General features: G+C 38.5%; 2 protein-coding genes across 2 annotated transcripts; both read right to left on the bottom strand.

Moving 5' to 3' along the window:
- Nucleotides 1-848: 848 nt before the first annotated feature.
- rsph3 (radial spoke head 3) lies at nucleotides 849-4,060 on the bottom strand. The gene is made up of 8 exons (XM_077587725.1): nucleotides 3,896-4,060; nucleotides 3,360-3,441; nucleotides 3,142-3,286; nucleotides 2,910-3,055; nucleotides 1,496-1,699; nucleotides 1,253-1,415; nucleotides 1,089-1,175; nucleotides 849-982 (listed from the first exon to the last, which is right to left on the bottom strand). The coding sequence occupies exons 1-8, from the start codon at nucleotides 4,012-4,014 to the stop codon at nucleotides 912-914; spliced, it is 1,017 nt and encodes a 338-aa protein (XP_077443851.1). The 5' UTR covers nucleotides 4,015-4,060; the 3' UTR covers nucleotides 849-911.
- Nucleotides 4,061-5,723: 1,663 nt separating this feature from the next.
- Nucleotides 5,724-16,410, bottom strand: tagapb (T cell activation RhoGTPase activating protein b). Its single transcript, XM_077587998.1, has 14 exons — nucleotides 16,223-16,410; nucleotides 16,050-16,135; nucleotides 14,240-14,410; nucleotides 12,483-12,647; nucleotides 11,242-11,283; nucleotides 10,391-10,475; nucleotides 10,267-10,317; nucleotides 10,018-10,081; nucleotides 9,614-9,759; nucleotides 9,158-9,319; nucleotides 8,395-8,504; nucleotides 8,066-8,252; nucleotides 7,902-7,983; nucleotides 5,724-7,630 (listed from the first exon to the last, which is right to left on the bottom strand). The coding sequence occupies exons 1-14, from the start codon at nucleotides 16,373-16,375 to the stop codon at nucleotides 6,531-6,533; spliced, it is 2,604 nt and encodes an 867-aa protein (XP_077444124.1). The 5' UTR covers nucleotides 16,376-16,410; the 3' UTR covers nucleotides 5,724-6,530.
- Nucleotides 16,411-17,285: the final 875 nt, after the last annotated feature.

Genomic DNA, 17,285 nt, shown 5'->3' with positions numbered 1-17,285 from the left:
AGCGCAGGAAACGACAACCTTTGCCTTTCAAAGTAAAATAAACACGTTCACGTTATCTGGAAATATTGACTAAGTTTTCACAATACTAATTTAGAGAATTTATGTATTTTTAGTGATATCAATGTTGATTATCCAAATTATATGCATATTTTGGTCATCTTCAGGTGATTTTAGAAGGTTTTGAAGGCCCAACTCGAAGGAAAAAGGGTCATTCTTGAGTGTACATAGTTCAAATTGTCGTGAAAGTGCCTGTTGCCTCACCCATTGGGGAGGGTGAAAACAGCCAAGCCTTGGTTCCCTCCTTTCATTCTTCTTTTCACCTTTCTTACGAACAATACTTGGCAAAAGAACTCCCTTTACTCAAATTTCATTTTGTGTCAATTTATATAATCTTATTTCTATTGTTCATCTGCATAAATTGGGTATTGTTCACATCATCGGTATGTATCGAGATGTTTTTTTATATAACAAGGGTATTTAGTGAGATTGCGGTCCTAATTTGGGAATTTTTAGAGTATTCATAATGAAATGGGCACATTGTAAACAATGAATCAAACTATATTTGGAGTTGTTAAGGTGACAAAATATGCTGCGTGTCATCCACTCTTCACAGTTACAGGTTCAAACTTAGTTTCGCCTATCCTTGTCATGGCTTTAGAATTTTAATCATTGTATCTGTAGTATCTGGTAGTACTTACCAGATAAATATTAGCAGCGACGCAAGAATTTGAAATGAAACGAGCCTATGAATGAAAAACACTGAGAGTGAGATTTTGAGATTGAAGTGTCGGTACTGAAATAAGTGCAATGATGAGGGGGGAAATCAATGTATATTTGCATCAAAAACAGCCTGTATCACTGACACAAAATATTGTAAATGTCAAGTTTTTAATTTGTTTTGTTTGTTGTGTCTACTTGTCTGGCTTCAAATCAAAATCTGTGTAGAATGAGAGTTTTTTCTTAGCCACATCGTAGATGAGTCCTGAAAAAGACAAGAAAGGTCCCAATTCATCCCTCACATTTAAAAAAGATCCACTAGAGAGCAGTGTATCTCCTAACAGGTTTAGAGATGCTACTTTCAAATTTACCATCCAAAAGCTGCCTTGCTGCAGTTCTCTTTTCTAATTTGCTGTTCACCTCAGCCATCAGCCACGGGAAGAAGTTTGTTTCAATATCTGAAAGTTAAATGCAGACAGAAACCTTTGAGGAAGCTACCCTAAAGTACAACTTTATCCCAGACGGTGTTCTGCACCTTTTTCCACAGAGTCGAAGAAGAAGCCTTGGATCTTGAGAGATTTAAAGACTTTTGGTGCAAGGTCAGACAAGTACTGCTCGGTGTAGGCCCGTGCTCCTATTTTTTCCAGAGTCTCTTTTTCTTTCATAAGTGCCTCCCTCTGCTGGGCAATACGATGCTCCTGGAAGAAGTTTCACTTATAATACTACCATTCCTGGATTCAGATCCAAAAAATGACCCAAAAAATCTTCTTTCGTGTACTTTTTCCTCTCTGCGACGCCTCTCCTGCTCCTGCAAGCGCTGTAGCTCAGCCAGCTCGGCATTGCGGAGCTCCTGGAAGACCCTCTGCTGGGCTCTTAGGCTGGCCAGCTCTTCCTCCTCCATCACCTCCAGCAAAGACTGCTCGATAGTCTTCCCAACCAGGACCTCCAGCAAGGGCTGTACCTCTCTGTCAAAGTCAAACAACTCCAAAAGACAATTACAGAGAATGTCATTCATACAACATTGACAAATATTCATTCATCTTTCATACTGCATATCCACACAAAAGTGTGCTGGTGCCTATCCCAGGTGGTGTACTCCCTGATTGCCATCTGATTGAAGGGCACTTTAGGGCTGAGGTTTCTCTCCAAACTGGTTATTAAGGTTGGTTGTGGTTTTGTTCCAAACGACCCTTTACACACAATGAGACCCCTGATTTACAGTGTTCAATCAGCCTGATAGCAATGTTTGTGGGATGATGATTTCTGTATTTTCTGCACTATAAGGAGCAGTGGATTCTAAATCGCACACGGCCTATCTAAAAATGTGTTCCCTATATAAGGCGCACTGGATTATAAAACACAGCGATAGTAGTGGTGGTAGTAGTAGTGGTTGGGGATGGTGTTATAATCCACTGGATGGAGCTGTAATAGTAGTAGTAGTTAGAAAGTGTTTTTATACATCAACTAAATGGAGCTGTGTTATAGGGAAGTTCATACAATGATTAACCAATATTGATCCATATATAGTAAAGTGCATTGGGTTATATAGTGCATTGGGTTATATAGTGCACTGGCGGCTTTTGAGAACATTGAAGTCTTTTAGTTGTGCCCTATAGTGTGGAAAATATGGTAAATTGAACCCTCGATCTCAGAACTATGAGGCGGACATGCTCATCACTAAGCTACCTTGCCATCATCGACAAACTCTCACTGGATATCAAGGCTCTGACATCACCTGGCGCAGAATACTTTTAATTTGGAGTACAAGCAAGATGTGAAAAGGGTTATTATCAAAACTCTTAACAGAACTCTTTATATATTTTTGCAGAAACAATTTTCTGGAAAAAGAATATTTGTCCATCTTTATTTTTATCCCCAATTTCTATCTTGTTCATAGTATTAAATATAAGGTTGGAACCTAGAACATCTTTCTCAAATGGGGTGTTAACACCATTGGATGATTTTGGGTTTGTTCATGAGTGCTTTTGAAAATTGTGCAAAGGAGATTTCAGACCTTTAAAAGGTAAAGCAGACATTTGTCATTCCACTTCCCCCATTAAGTACTTTTCATCGCAATTTGAACACCAATGCAGGGTGTCATAAAGTGGTTTATGTACTAATGTTAGGTTATTTTAAGAGTAGAGATAATTGCATCACGTGTACAGAGACATTATAAATGCTAGGAGACATACCTCACCCTCCTCTATTTGTGTTGCAATATCCTTGCCTAACTTGGATGGTATGAAAAGCGGTGTTGCTGGTCTGTCCAAAAGAGGGTCGGTCTGACACTCAATATGTGAAACTTCTACATTGTAGCTCAACTCCTCCAGATAGATCTCTGAAAACAAAATAGAAATGCCTACTCATACAATAAACTGAATACTGACAAAAACATACCTAGAAGTTAAAAGAAAAATAATTTACCGGTTTGGACAACGTTATGTTTTCTGCCTTGTATAGCCTCCGGAGTAGAAGTTCTTGGCATTTCTTTGTTCTTTTTTTTATTAGCCAAGGCCCTTTTATGCATTTCTTGCTGTCTTTGTATTTCAGCAAAGTTTTCCTGCACCATCTGGTCATTTCAACATGTTTACATAAAATAGTAATGAATAAAAACAAAATAACCACATAATTCATATACCTACAGATGATAAAAAGCGTTGGGCATAAGTATTTCCTCTGATGACCCGGCGATCGTACATGATGTTTCCGTAAGTACTGTGTGCTCTGTAGACAAAAGAAAAAGCATGTAAATTAAATAGTGGCAGATGAAATTTTGTAAACTACGTTGATGTAACATCAGAAAATTAAAACATTGAAATATATAAGGCCATTTTTCTATTGATTAGCACAGATCCAAAGCTATATAGTTTTTAGTACTTCCATTAATGAACTACTATTACTATAAAATTATTATTCGAAGCACACAAAATGAAATGTGGAGAATAATAAGCTGTACCATTAAATGTCAGTTAGTCTATAGGGAGCGTGTTAACATAAAATTAACACTATTCATCAAGATTATCATTTATATTATTCTTGAATGAATGTGATGTATTTTTTTACCAGAAAAAAATTAAGAATCGACTTTGATGACAATATCTCTTTTTATACACCCGATATCAAAATGTAAAAGTTTTTTCCATCTTTTTTTTCTTTCTTTTTTTGAGACGAAACATACTTTTCTGTCTTTTCCGTCGGCTGTTCTCTGTATTTAGAGCGGTTTTCAACTGGCCTTGGGCGGCTGGAGAATGTGTACGTTCCGTTTGCGTTTCTCTGGCCGTGCGAAACAAAAGACATGGTTTAATTGTTGAAAAAAACTGGTAAAGTTCAATAAATGCGCTCGTTGTGCTACGTTTTGCTCGTGTGCGGTTTCGGGAGAAAGGCTGTAACGTTACCGTAGCAACCGTAACCAGGAAGTAAAACATAGCAACCGTAACCCTGAAGTAAAACATAGCAACCGTAACCAGAAAGTAATACAAGTGTCGCATTGGTAAATGTGTTAGAAACTATGGAAATCGGGAAGGCTATTCCATCAGAATTATTTTCTGCAAAAAATCTAGTCTGCCAGTCTTTCTACCTTCTCTTGTACATCACATATGTTCAAAATGAAGAAAAAAAAACACACATTCAAAATTTGAGCCTAAAACTAACTAACTTATTTGTTTGGCACCCACCTATTTGACTTTTTTTTTAACTGTATAGATATTTTTTTAAATATAACATATTTTTAATTACTATTTAAAAATAAAAACAATTCAACTCTGATTTTTTTTTAAACTGCCAAAACAATTCTCATTATCAAAAAAAAAAAGACAACCAAATAGGGAGGTCTCTTGGAACCATTGTTCAGGTAGAACCCTTACGAGGATGCCCGGTACGCAATATGAATGAATGATGAATGCTCAGTGCTAGTTTTATTTCTCCTTTGATTGATTGTTGTTTACCTCTTACATAAGTCGTTTCAAAAAGGCCAGTTGTTACACAACACGTCCGGCAAGGCTTGCACGATAATCACACAATTTGGAAAACACAAATAGTCAAACACTGAGGGTAATGTCCTTGTCCTTTCTATGGCCTGTGTTTTGATTAATTCAAAGAAATAATGCATTTCTGCTCAGATGATTGCATTCACTTCTGTCACCATTATTTATGCTTCACTTGTCATTTAGTGTGAGAGGCATTGAAAGCTAAATGGTACCAAGCCTGCTTTGGTCTCATCTCATTCAACTATTGAGGTTATGCAATAGCATTCATACCCACATCCCAAAAACAAGCATGCTAGGCTGGTTGAACACTAAATTTTGTCTTGGTATGAGTGTGAGCGTGCATGGTTGTTCGTCCCCTTGTGCTCTAAGAATTGTGGGTGTCCCCCGCCTAGTTAGCTGGGATAGGCTGCAGCACCCCCCGCGACCCTTGTGAGAATAGACAGTTCGAAAAATGAATGAATTAACACATTTTGATATGTATACATATGCATAAATGCAACATATTTTTGTGATAGAAGACTTCAAACTAAACTTTTAAGTACTTATTCACATAATTTGTTTCATTAGTTCCATTGCTCATTTTTTAAAGTTTGACTTATATCTGTGACTCTAATCTCCAGCCATAAAATCTGTTTTTGCATCAAAACCTAACAACTTCATGCGCTTATCTTGAATGAAAGCAACTTGTTAATATCAAACATGTAAGAAAGACTACTTCCTGTTACGAGAGGGAACAACAATTCAGAGAAAAACCATAACAGTCCATGTGATTGTATCTGGCTTCCGCTTTTTGAGTATGTGTCAGAACGTCACATTCTCTGAATAACGGTCACTTTATTGCATAACAAGCATATCAACTAAGATGATCTTAGCATTTTCTTTTCAGTTCGAAAATTAAGGAGTATTTTGATGTCTTGCTCCACTCATAGGTAACAAGTGAAAAAATCTTACCATCGCCAAAGTGATTTAATGTAGTGAAATAAGGTCACTCATTACAAAAAGCGATCAAAACACACAGTATGAGAATCAAATTACTTTTGTATTTCTATCTGTTGAAGTTGTGTGCAAAAGTCCAAGGCAATATTTATAGTGTTCCTTAGCACTGTGAAAATGATCATACCATTAAGTTCCTATTAGACTTCACTACTACATTCAAGCAGATGATACAAACAATGAAGTGACCCCTGTGTAGTACCCTTATTTGTCAAAAACATGAAAATACTCAGATACCTTCAAAGAAGATGGCCTAACTGACAGCTATTTGCTAAAAGCATGCACATAATAAAGTGCTATAGTATTGCAATATAAAAATACCACTAATTCAAACACCACAGCTTGAGGTAGCCAAAAACCTTTTGTACTATCCTGCATTAAATACAACATACTCATATAGCTTGATTTGACAGTGTACACTAAATTTATCTACACATATACATGTACTCTATAATGGTACTACTCTGGAATGGTATGTAAGTATACATACTATACATACGTGATATACAGCACGGAAATCTGAGGGCAATCAAAATTGTATTATATGAACATCAATTTCTCCAACAGAGCTTAAGCGGAGGCACAATAACTTTTTTCAACATTTCAAAGTTAATTTTTAATGACTGCACCCTAGGAACACAGTCTTTTTGTGATGAGGCTTTCCAAGTTACGTCTCATTGTGAAGTGATTGAACCATGAGAGAATAATTAGGGGCAAATTATCCTTCTCCTGCACAATAATTGGAAGGAAATCGTAGTCCGGCCAAAAGTAGAACACACCGTGAGTGGTGGCCCTAAAACCATGTGGTATGAGGACATAGAATGATACTGTCATTCAAACATAGGATTCTTTAGCATAGGGAAATTCCTCAAATACAGGCTGGCTGCATCTCCGTGATCGCGCCTCCTGATAACCCGCCGTGAACGCGGACTCGGACGTGGCCCTGTGCCGGAAGTTGAGTGCCTCACGTTTGTTTTGCGCCTCTCGTGCCCAACTTTCAAGGCAATTGTCATCGGCGTGGCTCGGCGGTAAGGAGTAAATCAAAGATGAAGGGCGGGATTTTCTCTCGAGAGCTATGGCATCGTATACAGTCATAGAAGTGTAATGTGGGCCAAGAGGCACGGTGTGCACCGCTTGTTGGTACGGAGGCGGATTGCAGGGAAGCCTGCTGTCTACTTCCCGGAACACTTCAATGGCAGACAGCGGCCGTCGCTTGGGTTCAGCAGGAGAGAGCACTTGGCTTCGAGAGTCCTCCCGGAGCGTTTTGCAAGCCGATGAATTGCCATTTCGGCGCTCTTTCTTCAGGCTCGTCCGACCAAAGCCTCCTAAGCTCCGTGTACGCATTAGGACCTTACAAGCTGCCTTTAACGAGTGGGAACGCTTCATCTCATCCAAAATCAACACAAGTGAATCGTCGTGAGCTCTCGGAGGAGCAAAGATGTCATGGCCTGTTTTCTTGGAGCATTGTGGCGAGCCTGCCGGGGAGTTGGTAAAGACCGAGTCCTCGGATGGGTTGGAGGCGGTGCTCTCGATTGAAGAAGTAGAGCAGCCTGTGACTTCATTCGGGGTGTAGCTAAGACGGGGAATGTTAGAGCACAAACCAAAAGGCTGGACTTCCCGTCGCCTGGTCTGCCAGAAGGAATCTTCCGAGATCGGCTTTTTCAATGGTCGCGCTGCAAAGTTCTCAACGGAGCAGTCTTCGTGGCTTCTCGAATAGCCGCGGAGGTGGAACAAATCCACCGAGGGCAGGATGATGGGTTCGGAGCAGCGACGGTTGAAGGCGGGCTTGACGTTGAAGATGGCATCGGAGGAGCCTGTCGAAACGGTGAGGCTGAGATTGAGGGATGGAGACGACCCGCTTCCCCCGGCCTCGCCATCTCCTTCTGGATCGGTGCTGTCGTACGCTGAGTCGTGCAGATGAGAGGACACGGAATCTGTAAAGAGAGACTCCATTAACTTTATGTACAAAGTAACGGGCAAATTGCAGACTTCTCATTATTTTGTCAAAGCTGGCTCCTTAAAATCGGCTCCGCAGACAACAACAGAACGTAAAAAAAGACTGAAATTATTTGTTTGAGCTCTTGGGAACTAGTAAAGTTTGGATATAAACAAATCAAAAAGCAAAAATTGACTAGATTAGCATGTTATTCACAAGTTTACAAAATCTATGCTGGGATCTTCATCCAGAAATGATGATTAACACACCTTCATCTGTATCCAGAAGATGTGGGATATTCTCTCCAAGAATGTCGTAGTGTTCAATCAGGAATTGTGTAAGCTCGGTGACCTGGACCATTCAATATAGTATATTAGAAGATTCAAGGTTTTCAGTAACACGTGGCTCAATGTTACAAACATTATGTACCTACCCTTTTCATCGTTTCCCTCTGCTCGTCAAGTGGCGTGGCCTCCATCTGCAGCAAGGTTGGGGCGGTACACACCGCCAAGTTGTAGGAATCCATCTTGTTTTGGTGGGATTTCTTAAGTACATGATAGAGGACGCAGATAAAGTGTTGCAGGAGGAGTTTGTTGTGCCCAGGGAGCTTGTCCAGAACTCTAACAAGAGGAAAAAACAACAAATGTTTTGCCTTGGTACCTTTTTTGCAGAAAATGGTAAATTGAATTGAATGCTTTTTTTAAACCAGGAAATGTGAACTTAAGTAATACATTCACGGAAAAGAGTATAAGTATTGCGGACCTTCTGAGGTCATGTTCTCTCTGCTGGGTTTCTTCCCTCTTGAGGGCGATTATCCACTCGTTGTAAAGTTCATTAATCAGGAGACTCTCAGGAAGTTCTTTGAGAAAACTCTAAATAATAACAAGCAGAATTTAGACATGGGGGTTCATATGGTGTTCACAGCTAACAACAAGCTACTATGGAAAAGAGATTTCCAGTAAAGAAAAATAACTGTTATGAAGGTGGTGCTGGAGCCCATTGCAGCCAACTAGGGGCACCATTCACACCCACACCCATACCTAGGGGCAATTTAAAGTGTCCAACCCTGCATGTTTTCTGTATGTGAGAAGAAACCGTAGTGCACGGAGAAAAACTACAACCCTTGACCCCTTAAATGTGAGGCCAACGCGCTTACCACTGGGCTGCCAGGCCACTTATAATAGCCCAATTAGATTATTAAAACACATTGATGAGATAAAAACAGTATGAAATCGATTGTAATTGAACAAATAAACTCGTTTCACAGTGCATTACATCCACTTCACACGCACAGCAGCACATTGCCAACATGTCGACGGAATAAATATATTATATAGATGGAAATGCATGCTGCCAATTTCAAATCACCCAAAATTGAATTGACACCTTCTAAGTCTAACAACAAGACACTATCATTTCTCTTCTCTGCAGGTTCTCTAGGTGTTATATCTAGTTAAAGCACATGGGGTGTTTCATTACTTTTACAACATCACATTAATTTAGTGATATCAGAAGAGAGCCATACTTTGAGCAGTCCAACCAATAAAGAGACAGGCTGCGCCTCCAATTCCACTTCTAGGCCGCTGTTAAGCCGCTCCCTGACGTCCCTCATGTTCTTGTTGTTACAGGGCTTCCGAAACACTCCCTCTGTGGACGGCCCCCTTTTCCTCAGCAACACCAATATCTCCTGGCAAAAAGAATCAAAATTAGATTGTGTGAGTCTGTGTCCGAAACAATGTGTGTTCAGATGCTTCCTGTGCAAATCAAGAGACCCAGACAACAGATTAACATGATTAAAGTGATAGTCATCTGCTACTTCTGGCTACCACAAGATATTTGAAACCCTTTTCTGATATTACAATTATCTTAGAAACTGATCATTCTCTCAAGAATCCCACAGACTCAAATACCAAGAAAGTTCAAACCTAGAAACATCAATGTGAACAAAATAAAGCAGGTAATGCTCAAAAGAACAACTTACCATGATGGGTTTAGGGAGCGTTTTGTCATCTGGGCACACTTGGCAAAGGGGCCGTCCAAAAAGCTGAGTTTTTGCGTCGGATGAAGCTGCTTTGCTGATAAAACTCGAGCCCTTCTTCAGCTTCCTCACCAAGTTCCACTTACTTGCTGCCGGGATTGAAAATATTCCATCCATCAAGCGTGATAACATGCATTCAAACTAGTATAGGTAAAAGTCATTCTAAATGGCACCGTCTGCCATCTTATTCTAGTCTTTGCACTTAGTTTATTTCCTCGCTCAGTAAATGCGGTTTTAAACTTTGCTTTCAGGCCACCGCACATTTGGCGCATTTTGAGGGGCCCCTCCCTGATGCAAACTTGCCATTGAGGAACATCTGCAAAAAAGGAAGTTGCTTGTCAACTTACCCTGCATAAGCTTTTCCTCTTGGTTATATGACAAGTGGGACATAGCAGAACCATTCACGTCTCCCTGGTGGCAAAATGAAACGGTTATGAATATTAAAGAGCAATCACATTTTTTTAACTTCTCGCTTTTGTTCAATGTTAACTGTCTACCATTTCAGATAAAAAAGGGAAAAATCAAGATCTTATACAAAAATAGTTTTATCCCCAATAATCACACATCTTATTTACAAAAAGCAATTGCATACTTACATCAAGGTTAACAAAGACCTCCTCCATTCCACCTCCAAGGAGATTTTTAGACTAGAGGATGCAAAGACATGATTGGTTGGGGTCAAAGTGAAGCTTTCCTATTTTATTGCATTAAACTACTTACAGCAGTCATGCCACCTAACATCTTCATGAGGATGTCTGGACAAGAAGAAACACAACCAGCCCTGGCTCTTGCCTCTTGGGTTTTACTGGAAGGATAAAATGTCATTTTAAATGTCAAAATAAATAAAAAATAAAGAAAGAAATAAACATTTGTCAAATTTGGGAGTTGAATTCTGACAAGTAGTGGTTTTCTTGCAGTAAAAGGAAAGGAAAGTCATGTTCATTTTTTAAATGCTACTGCTGGGATATTATAATTTTATTCAAGTCAAGGTCGAATCTTAAAAATAAAAAGGCTATTTTGGAGGATTACAGAGAAGAGAATATTCACGTACCACAGTCCTGCTCTTTTGGTAAAAAATGGAGCTCAATTGGCCTCAAGGGTGTTTAATATTTGTGAAAACAATAACAATAAAGAACTAGGACGAGATATACATCAATGTTTTCACTAAGGACAGCACAACATCTAATAGTGTGACTGACACTTGAGAAAATATCATATATCCTGAAATTACTGTGGCTATGCGTGCATATGTGATAGTGTGAAATTTATGCAGATATATTTGAGAGATACAAATCATTACTATTTCAGTGTCGATGTCGATAATGTAATTTTGTCTAGTGATTTGCATGACCCTTATCTCTTTGAATGGAACTTTTGCACATTTTTCTTAATCTTACCAGCCATAGAGACAATTTAAGTACCATATTTTTTGGACTGACTATAAATACATTCAAGATACAATGCATAAGTCTTCTGATTTGCGACTAGTATATTTTCATTGCGTTACAATACAATTATGTGAATCAGGTTCTGCAGTGAAAGCATTGAAATACCATCAAAAATTCTCCTACCTGTGGAGTATTTCAAACCAGCGTGCCTTGACCTCAGGAGAACTGCAAGGCAAACGACAGCATGAGCTGACCTTCTAGTCCACACCGCAAAAATTGTATGAGGAATGAGACCACGCGAGCTGTCATGGGACTCTTAACTATAGATGGAAAGTGTAACTCAGTCATGGGAGCAGGAAGCTGCGTCACGGCGTCCCCCAACCAACCACAACTTCCCCCATTGTTACTCTTTGCAGTGGAAAGTGAGAGGGGCCTACACATTTGGCCCAAACAGGGCTTGAACCCACCTTGGTTTCAGAGTTAACTTACTTAAGCAGTATCTATAGTTTGAGTATAATGCTGAAAATGATCATAATATTGGTTTCATCATTCAAACGGCTACATTTAAACAGAACTCCAGTGTCAGTATGGATTAGTATGATTAAATTTAAAGTTTAACTACAGTTAGTTTCTGATAATTGGCACATACGTAAATGTTTAGCTGCTGTAAAAATGCATCATATTGGGGGTTGTATTCTTCCAATGCTAAAGCTTAAGCATAGCTTTAGGGTTAGGTGAATCAATTTATCAACATAGGTCTGTTGGTATGAATATTTTGTCAAATAATCCACCGAACATGAGTAGAATTCATTTTCAACGCGTTTTACCATTTCAGTGACGAATTGCCGAAAATGAGAGAAAGATGTGGTATGAGTTTTATGAATTTTACCAATTATGATTCGGAAAGTGTAACATTTAAAAACAGATATTGATCGAATGCTTTCATCTGATGAAATACTGTAATATGTTACAAAAGCCACTATTTTTTGTTTTGACCGACAAACATACTATTGTGCAACATCTTATCTTGTGATGCTGCCGAGTGAACTTTCTCTTTCAATTTCCCTTTTCCATGACATTTACTCTGCTCCTCTGCTTTAGATGCATATATGGCCTTCACGGACGCAGGGAAATGTTGTCAACGGTTTAGATGTCAATAGACGTGGTACTATAAAAGTACTTTATTAATGTCAAGAGATTTCTCCTCAGTACTCCTCAAGCAAGGACATCTATTCAAATAGAAAGAGAACAAATTAGATGCACTTACGTTTACATGTTGGAGGATATCTGCATTTGTATACATCAAAACAATGTGGCTGAATGAATAGATTAGTGGGTTGCTGGATGGAAGAATAGATGGAGCGATATATACTGGTGTGTGTTTTGGGTGGGTGGCAGGATAGTCATGTTGACTGTTGACTTACCAAAAACACACCAAGCAGAAAGTAAAGCCCCAGGCCAAGGCAAGGGTCAGATTAAGATCCTCGTCTATTGTTGTTCCATTGTTGTGCTGGTTCTCATCAGGGAAAACGTGAAGCCAAAGATCCTCCAGTTTCACTCGGTACTTCAGACGGTAGCTGAAAGATGACCTGTCAGAAAGCCGAACCATGAGCTCTTAAACGCAATGACAAACTATCTCAATATTATTATTCTGTTTACAATAATTACTGTACGTCTTGAGTCCCTACTGGAAGAGTGGGCGGGCTGTAGTAGAAAAATGAGTGTGACTTAAGTGCCTGTTATTGAGGAACTTCAAAACCTCCATCCACTCTGAAAAATACATGAAACTAATGTTGCTGAGTATCAGTCTATATTTATTTAGAAGTACAAGTTTTTGTCAAAATATAGAAGGCAGGATGTTTGAAAATTAACTCATGGAAGTCAGAAATCAGAAATTAATTCGAGAATGGATCATAAAACGATTACCATTTTTGGTTTTATAATTGTTACCTTGTTCTTTTAGTTATTATTCTTACTAAAAAGTTCCTCTAATGCAAGGAATTTTGCTTTGGCTGAATTCACGGTGACTAAGTAAAGGCAGTTGGTCTTTGGAGAATCCCCAGTCTGCATGTGGAGTCTAAAAATGTACTTCCCTATTTCGGTCATGAAAATTCCCAAGCCAATATTCTTATGCTATTATATTGTATATTCATTGAATTTGTGGCTACCCTTTTTGAGCGGTTTGCCCCATTTCTGTGGGATACAAATGTCCATAACCTGATTGACATATTACATAATGAAATGTGAGTAGTTTTTTTTTAAATATGAGGGATCTATATTCATTAACAATAATGGCAAATGTATTATTAAGCTTAATATAGCTATATATATATATATATATCATTTTTCTTAGAGATTTTGATGAAAAATATACATTATGATACATACTGATTTTTGTCTTTACTTTTTGAAATGATTGATTCCTGCTGATCCTATGAAATACATTTTGAGGAAATATCATTACAGAGTGGAAACCTCTATATGAATAGCCCACATTTAGTCAAACACAAGTTATGAAATTTTGATGTGAATGCATTCAGATTCAGAGAATGAATCACTTGGGAAAATATGTAGTGAGGATTAGTTTAATTTGGTGGTTTAAGTGGTTTAGTTCTACTTATGTAAGCTCCCCTGTCAGTGCCAAGCAGAATTTCCTTTCCTGGTTTTTGGAGTGTATTTGAGTGAAGGGAACAATAAACATGATGTGAGTTGTTACTAAGGCCCAATTTAGACAACAAATTGACAGCGTTTTGGTTTAAATTATGCATTACTGTACCATAAAGAGACAAAAGAAGCATTGAAACCTCTTGCAAATGTGGATTCAATTGTGATTCATATTGAATTTGAGCCAGCACCATCAAGACACAATTGTGATATATACATCATAGGTATACTACTGAAACCTGATCGGTCATAATTGTATATTGTGTCGCAGTCATAATGATATAGGCATTCAATTTGGACTGTGCTTGCATGTGTTCTGTAGTGGATTCAGGGGGTGGAAAAAAAGGCTCACTTCTGGCCTCGCAGTGTTGAAGGGGAGCCTTGAGAGCCTTTTGAGTTTTAATAGTGCATTGTTGTACTTTGCATTCACTGCTTGTCAAGTAGTTTGTGTAAGCAGAACAACAATGGGAATTTCCCTTTCAGCAGAAAGTATTTTGTTCATATGTGCGCCTCTCACTTGAGTTTAGCAAAGACGACGATGTCCCTGAAGAGAAACAGGTGTCGGTTTTTCGTTTTCGAGCCCTCGATCACATGAACGCTTTCGTCCAGTAGCAGTTGTCCATTTTCGCTGGTGAGTCCATGAACGAATGGACTGTGTTCCACTGAAACCCAGCAGGAAGTCTCCTCCCTGAGAGAGATCACATGTGCAATAATAATACATTATAATCTTCTGTAGGGCTTGTAGTCAAATGCCTTGTTTGCCCTGATACTCCCAAAAAGATTTGGCAAAAATCTTCCATAAGATTCTATGAGTAACTTAAACTGCAGCTGTTCTTTCATGTTTACACACAGTTGACACCAGTTTTTCTCTAAAATGGTCATTTGTAACTTGCGCGAAGGGACATGCCATGGCTGTAAGGTACAATGTTAAAAATTACTGGTATTTTTCACTTAATTCATTTCTAATCAGCCGCAGCATGGTGACAAAATAATTATAACTATGCATTAACCTTGAAAGAATTTATATGTGTAAATAAACAGAGCTGCCTTAACATATACTATTGAATTCCACTAATGAAGTAGAGTAGAGCTCAGCTTGGACACACTTTTAATATCAAAAGGACTATCGTTGTTATCTTTTACATCCTTTGACATTTTATCCAGATTATTTATGGAATAAATGTTTTCCTAACCTTTAGAGAAATGTTGTTATCGAAGACAATAATCAATATGAAAATCCCCCACAAAAAGGAACCCATCTTTAACTATGTCACGATGACGCAGAACTTTGGTTGTCACTTCCTTTGTGTCATATTGGCAGAACTAATGTTTAATAGTGATTGGTTTGATACAAAATTGCCATCTGTTTTCTATCATACTTAATTTTCATGATGGTCCCAAACACTTCTGGTAAGAAAGGTATGATAATAAAAATGCCAATGGTTCTATATGGAATTTAATGAGAACAGCGTCATTAAAAATATTCAAATAGGCTTGTATAAAAATGGTTCCTAATAACTAGTATGCTTTATGTGAATAATTGGCCTCTTTCAATATATTTTTTTTTAACTCTGAGTAACATCACTTGGCATTGCTAATGCATTGTCTGTGTCCATCAAAATGTAATGAACATTTACAATAATCATGCGTTTCCATTGAAGATACATTATCTTGCGTGGTAAGAGCCACTTATGAAATGACATGCTATGTTAACTAATGTCTGGGGAAAAATTTCTTTTCATAAAGAATGGCCTTTTAAATATCAATTCATTCTCCGTCAGAATCGCTTATCCTCACAAGGGCCGCGGGGGTGCTGGTGCCTCTCTCAGTTTATTACAGGCAAAAGGCAGCATACACACCCCGAGTTGGTTCCAGCCAATCGCAAGGCAGATGGAGACTAACAACTCAGAGCTGGAATGGGAAGCTCAAACCACAAAATTTTAGAATAGCGAGAATTCAATCTTTTGAGCCTTTTGAGTGTAGGAGGATTGGAATTGAAAGATGTTTAAAAGGAATAGCAAACCTTTGTGCTCAAGGTCTGCAAGTATTATATTTTTAATGGGCAGGAAAGTTAAAGTGCTGTTTTAGATCATTAAATAATAAAACTATTCCTCTGAATATTGTCCATTCAACATAATTTCACTTTTCTATTTTTTGAAATGATTGAATATAAAATAATTCTTATATCAGTTAAATCATTTCAGGTTGACATGATATATACAGTACATCGCAATATTAGAATATCTTTAGTTGGCAAACTTAAGGAGACTACATACTTACTCTCACATTTAAGTATTATTTCTGGATTTTGATTTTGTTTTCATTACCTGATTGGAGACCAAGGGATGCCTAAAGCCTTCCCCAAAACCAAAGACGGGGCAGAGCGACGTCTTTGGGCCATATTTCGTATGTTCTGCAAGAAAATCAAGAATTTTTAAAACACTATTAGTAGTTTTTGGCACATCTTTGTTCTATAACATCAGCTCTGAACACTACTCACAGGTCGCAGTGAGGCTGCAGCATCATCATAGCTTCCTCTCCTCATTGTGTTTCCTCCAAAAAGTAAAGAGTCCATGTTGGCAATTTGTGAGGGGCTCCCACCTCGTAGTGTGCCGTGTGGTTGCAAGTAAAAGGCAAAAAAGAGTGTTATCATCAAGGTGTGGATTGAAAGTGGGGAATCACAGAACAGATTCCCAAACTACCCCTGAACAGTGCTAATGAGGGTCAGGACAGTAACAATGGAGGTTCGACTGGCACAAAAAAAGAGGGCAGTGGGGGGCTGTGCTTGGCCCGCTGCCATGTTGTCAGTCTGTCTCCCCTCTCACCATCCATTCATTTCTCCCAACTAGTACCCTTCCCCATTGATATACGGATGTACATTTCTGTACTAATAGTGCAACTTCCTCAGAATGAATAAAATCTAACAAGGTCAGGACTGTATATAGATTTTCTAGGCTGTACATTTTATTGAGAGCTTCGTAAATGATGAGGACGATCTTGTAGTGGATGCTGCTTTATTGGGGGGTGAAGTAAAGGTATCGGCGGATAGGTGTAAATTGAGCAACTGATTTTTAAACTTTTTAAATGCCTTCCTTCTTTAAAGACACCTCTCTGCTATTTACCACATGCATACAGACACAGTAGCATTCCGCACGCACACATGAGATTCACAAAATACTTATAGACATAATAAACCTCCAACATGATGTTCAAAAATTAAGTCCGCAGGCAGCTCAAGTCAGGAATTTCTGTCACCTGGGCAACCAAATTAGCAGACTGGCTTCCAAAACCTGGCCAATGACGGCCTGATTGACTGACATGGGGACATAAACTGCAGAACCAATCAATGTGTGTGTGAAGTCCACAAAGGGTTCAGAGTTAGTGGCCGTTTTCCTGTGGTCTTCATACAAAAGAACTGATTCTACACAGTTTCAGAAGAAAAGGGAACGAAAACTATGCTTCATTCTGTCTCTCGTTACATATGTGGTCACGTTGTGGTCAATTGTTTCTCAAGTACAAGAAAATGTGTGTAAACTATCAAACTGTAATAGATATATAAAATA

The sequence above is a fragment of the Stigmatopora argus genome, chromosome 19 (genome assembly GCF_051989625.1).
Source record: "Stigmatopora argus isolate UIUO_Sarg chromosome 19, RoL_Sarg_1.0, whole genome shotgun sequence".
Lineage (NCBI taxonomy): Eukaryota > Metazoa > Chordata > Actinopteri > Syngnathiformes > Syngnathidae > Stigmatopora > Stigmatopora argus.
Note: the sequence above shows the minus strand (reverse complement) of the source record. Positions and strands in the feature narration are given on the sequence as shown.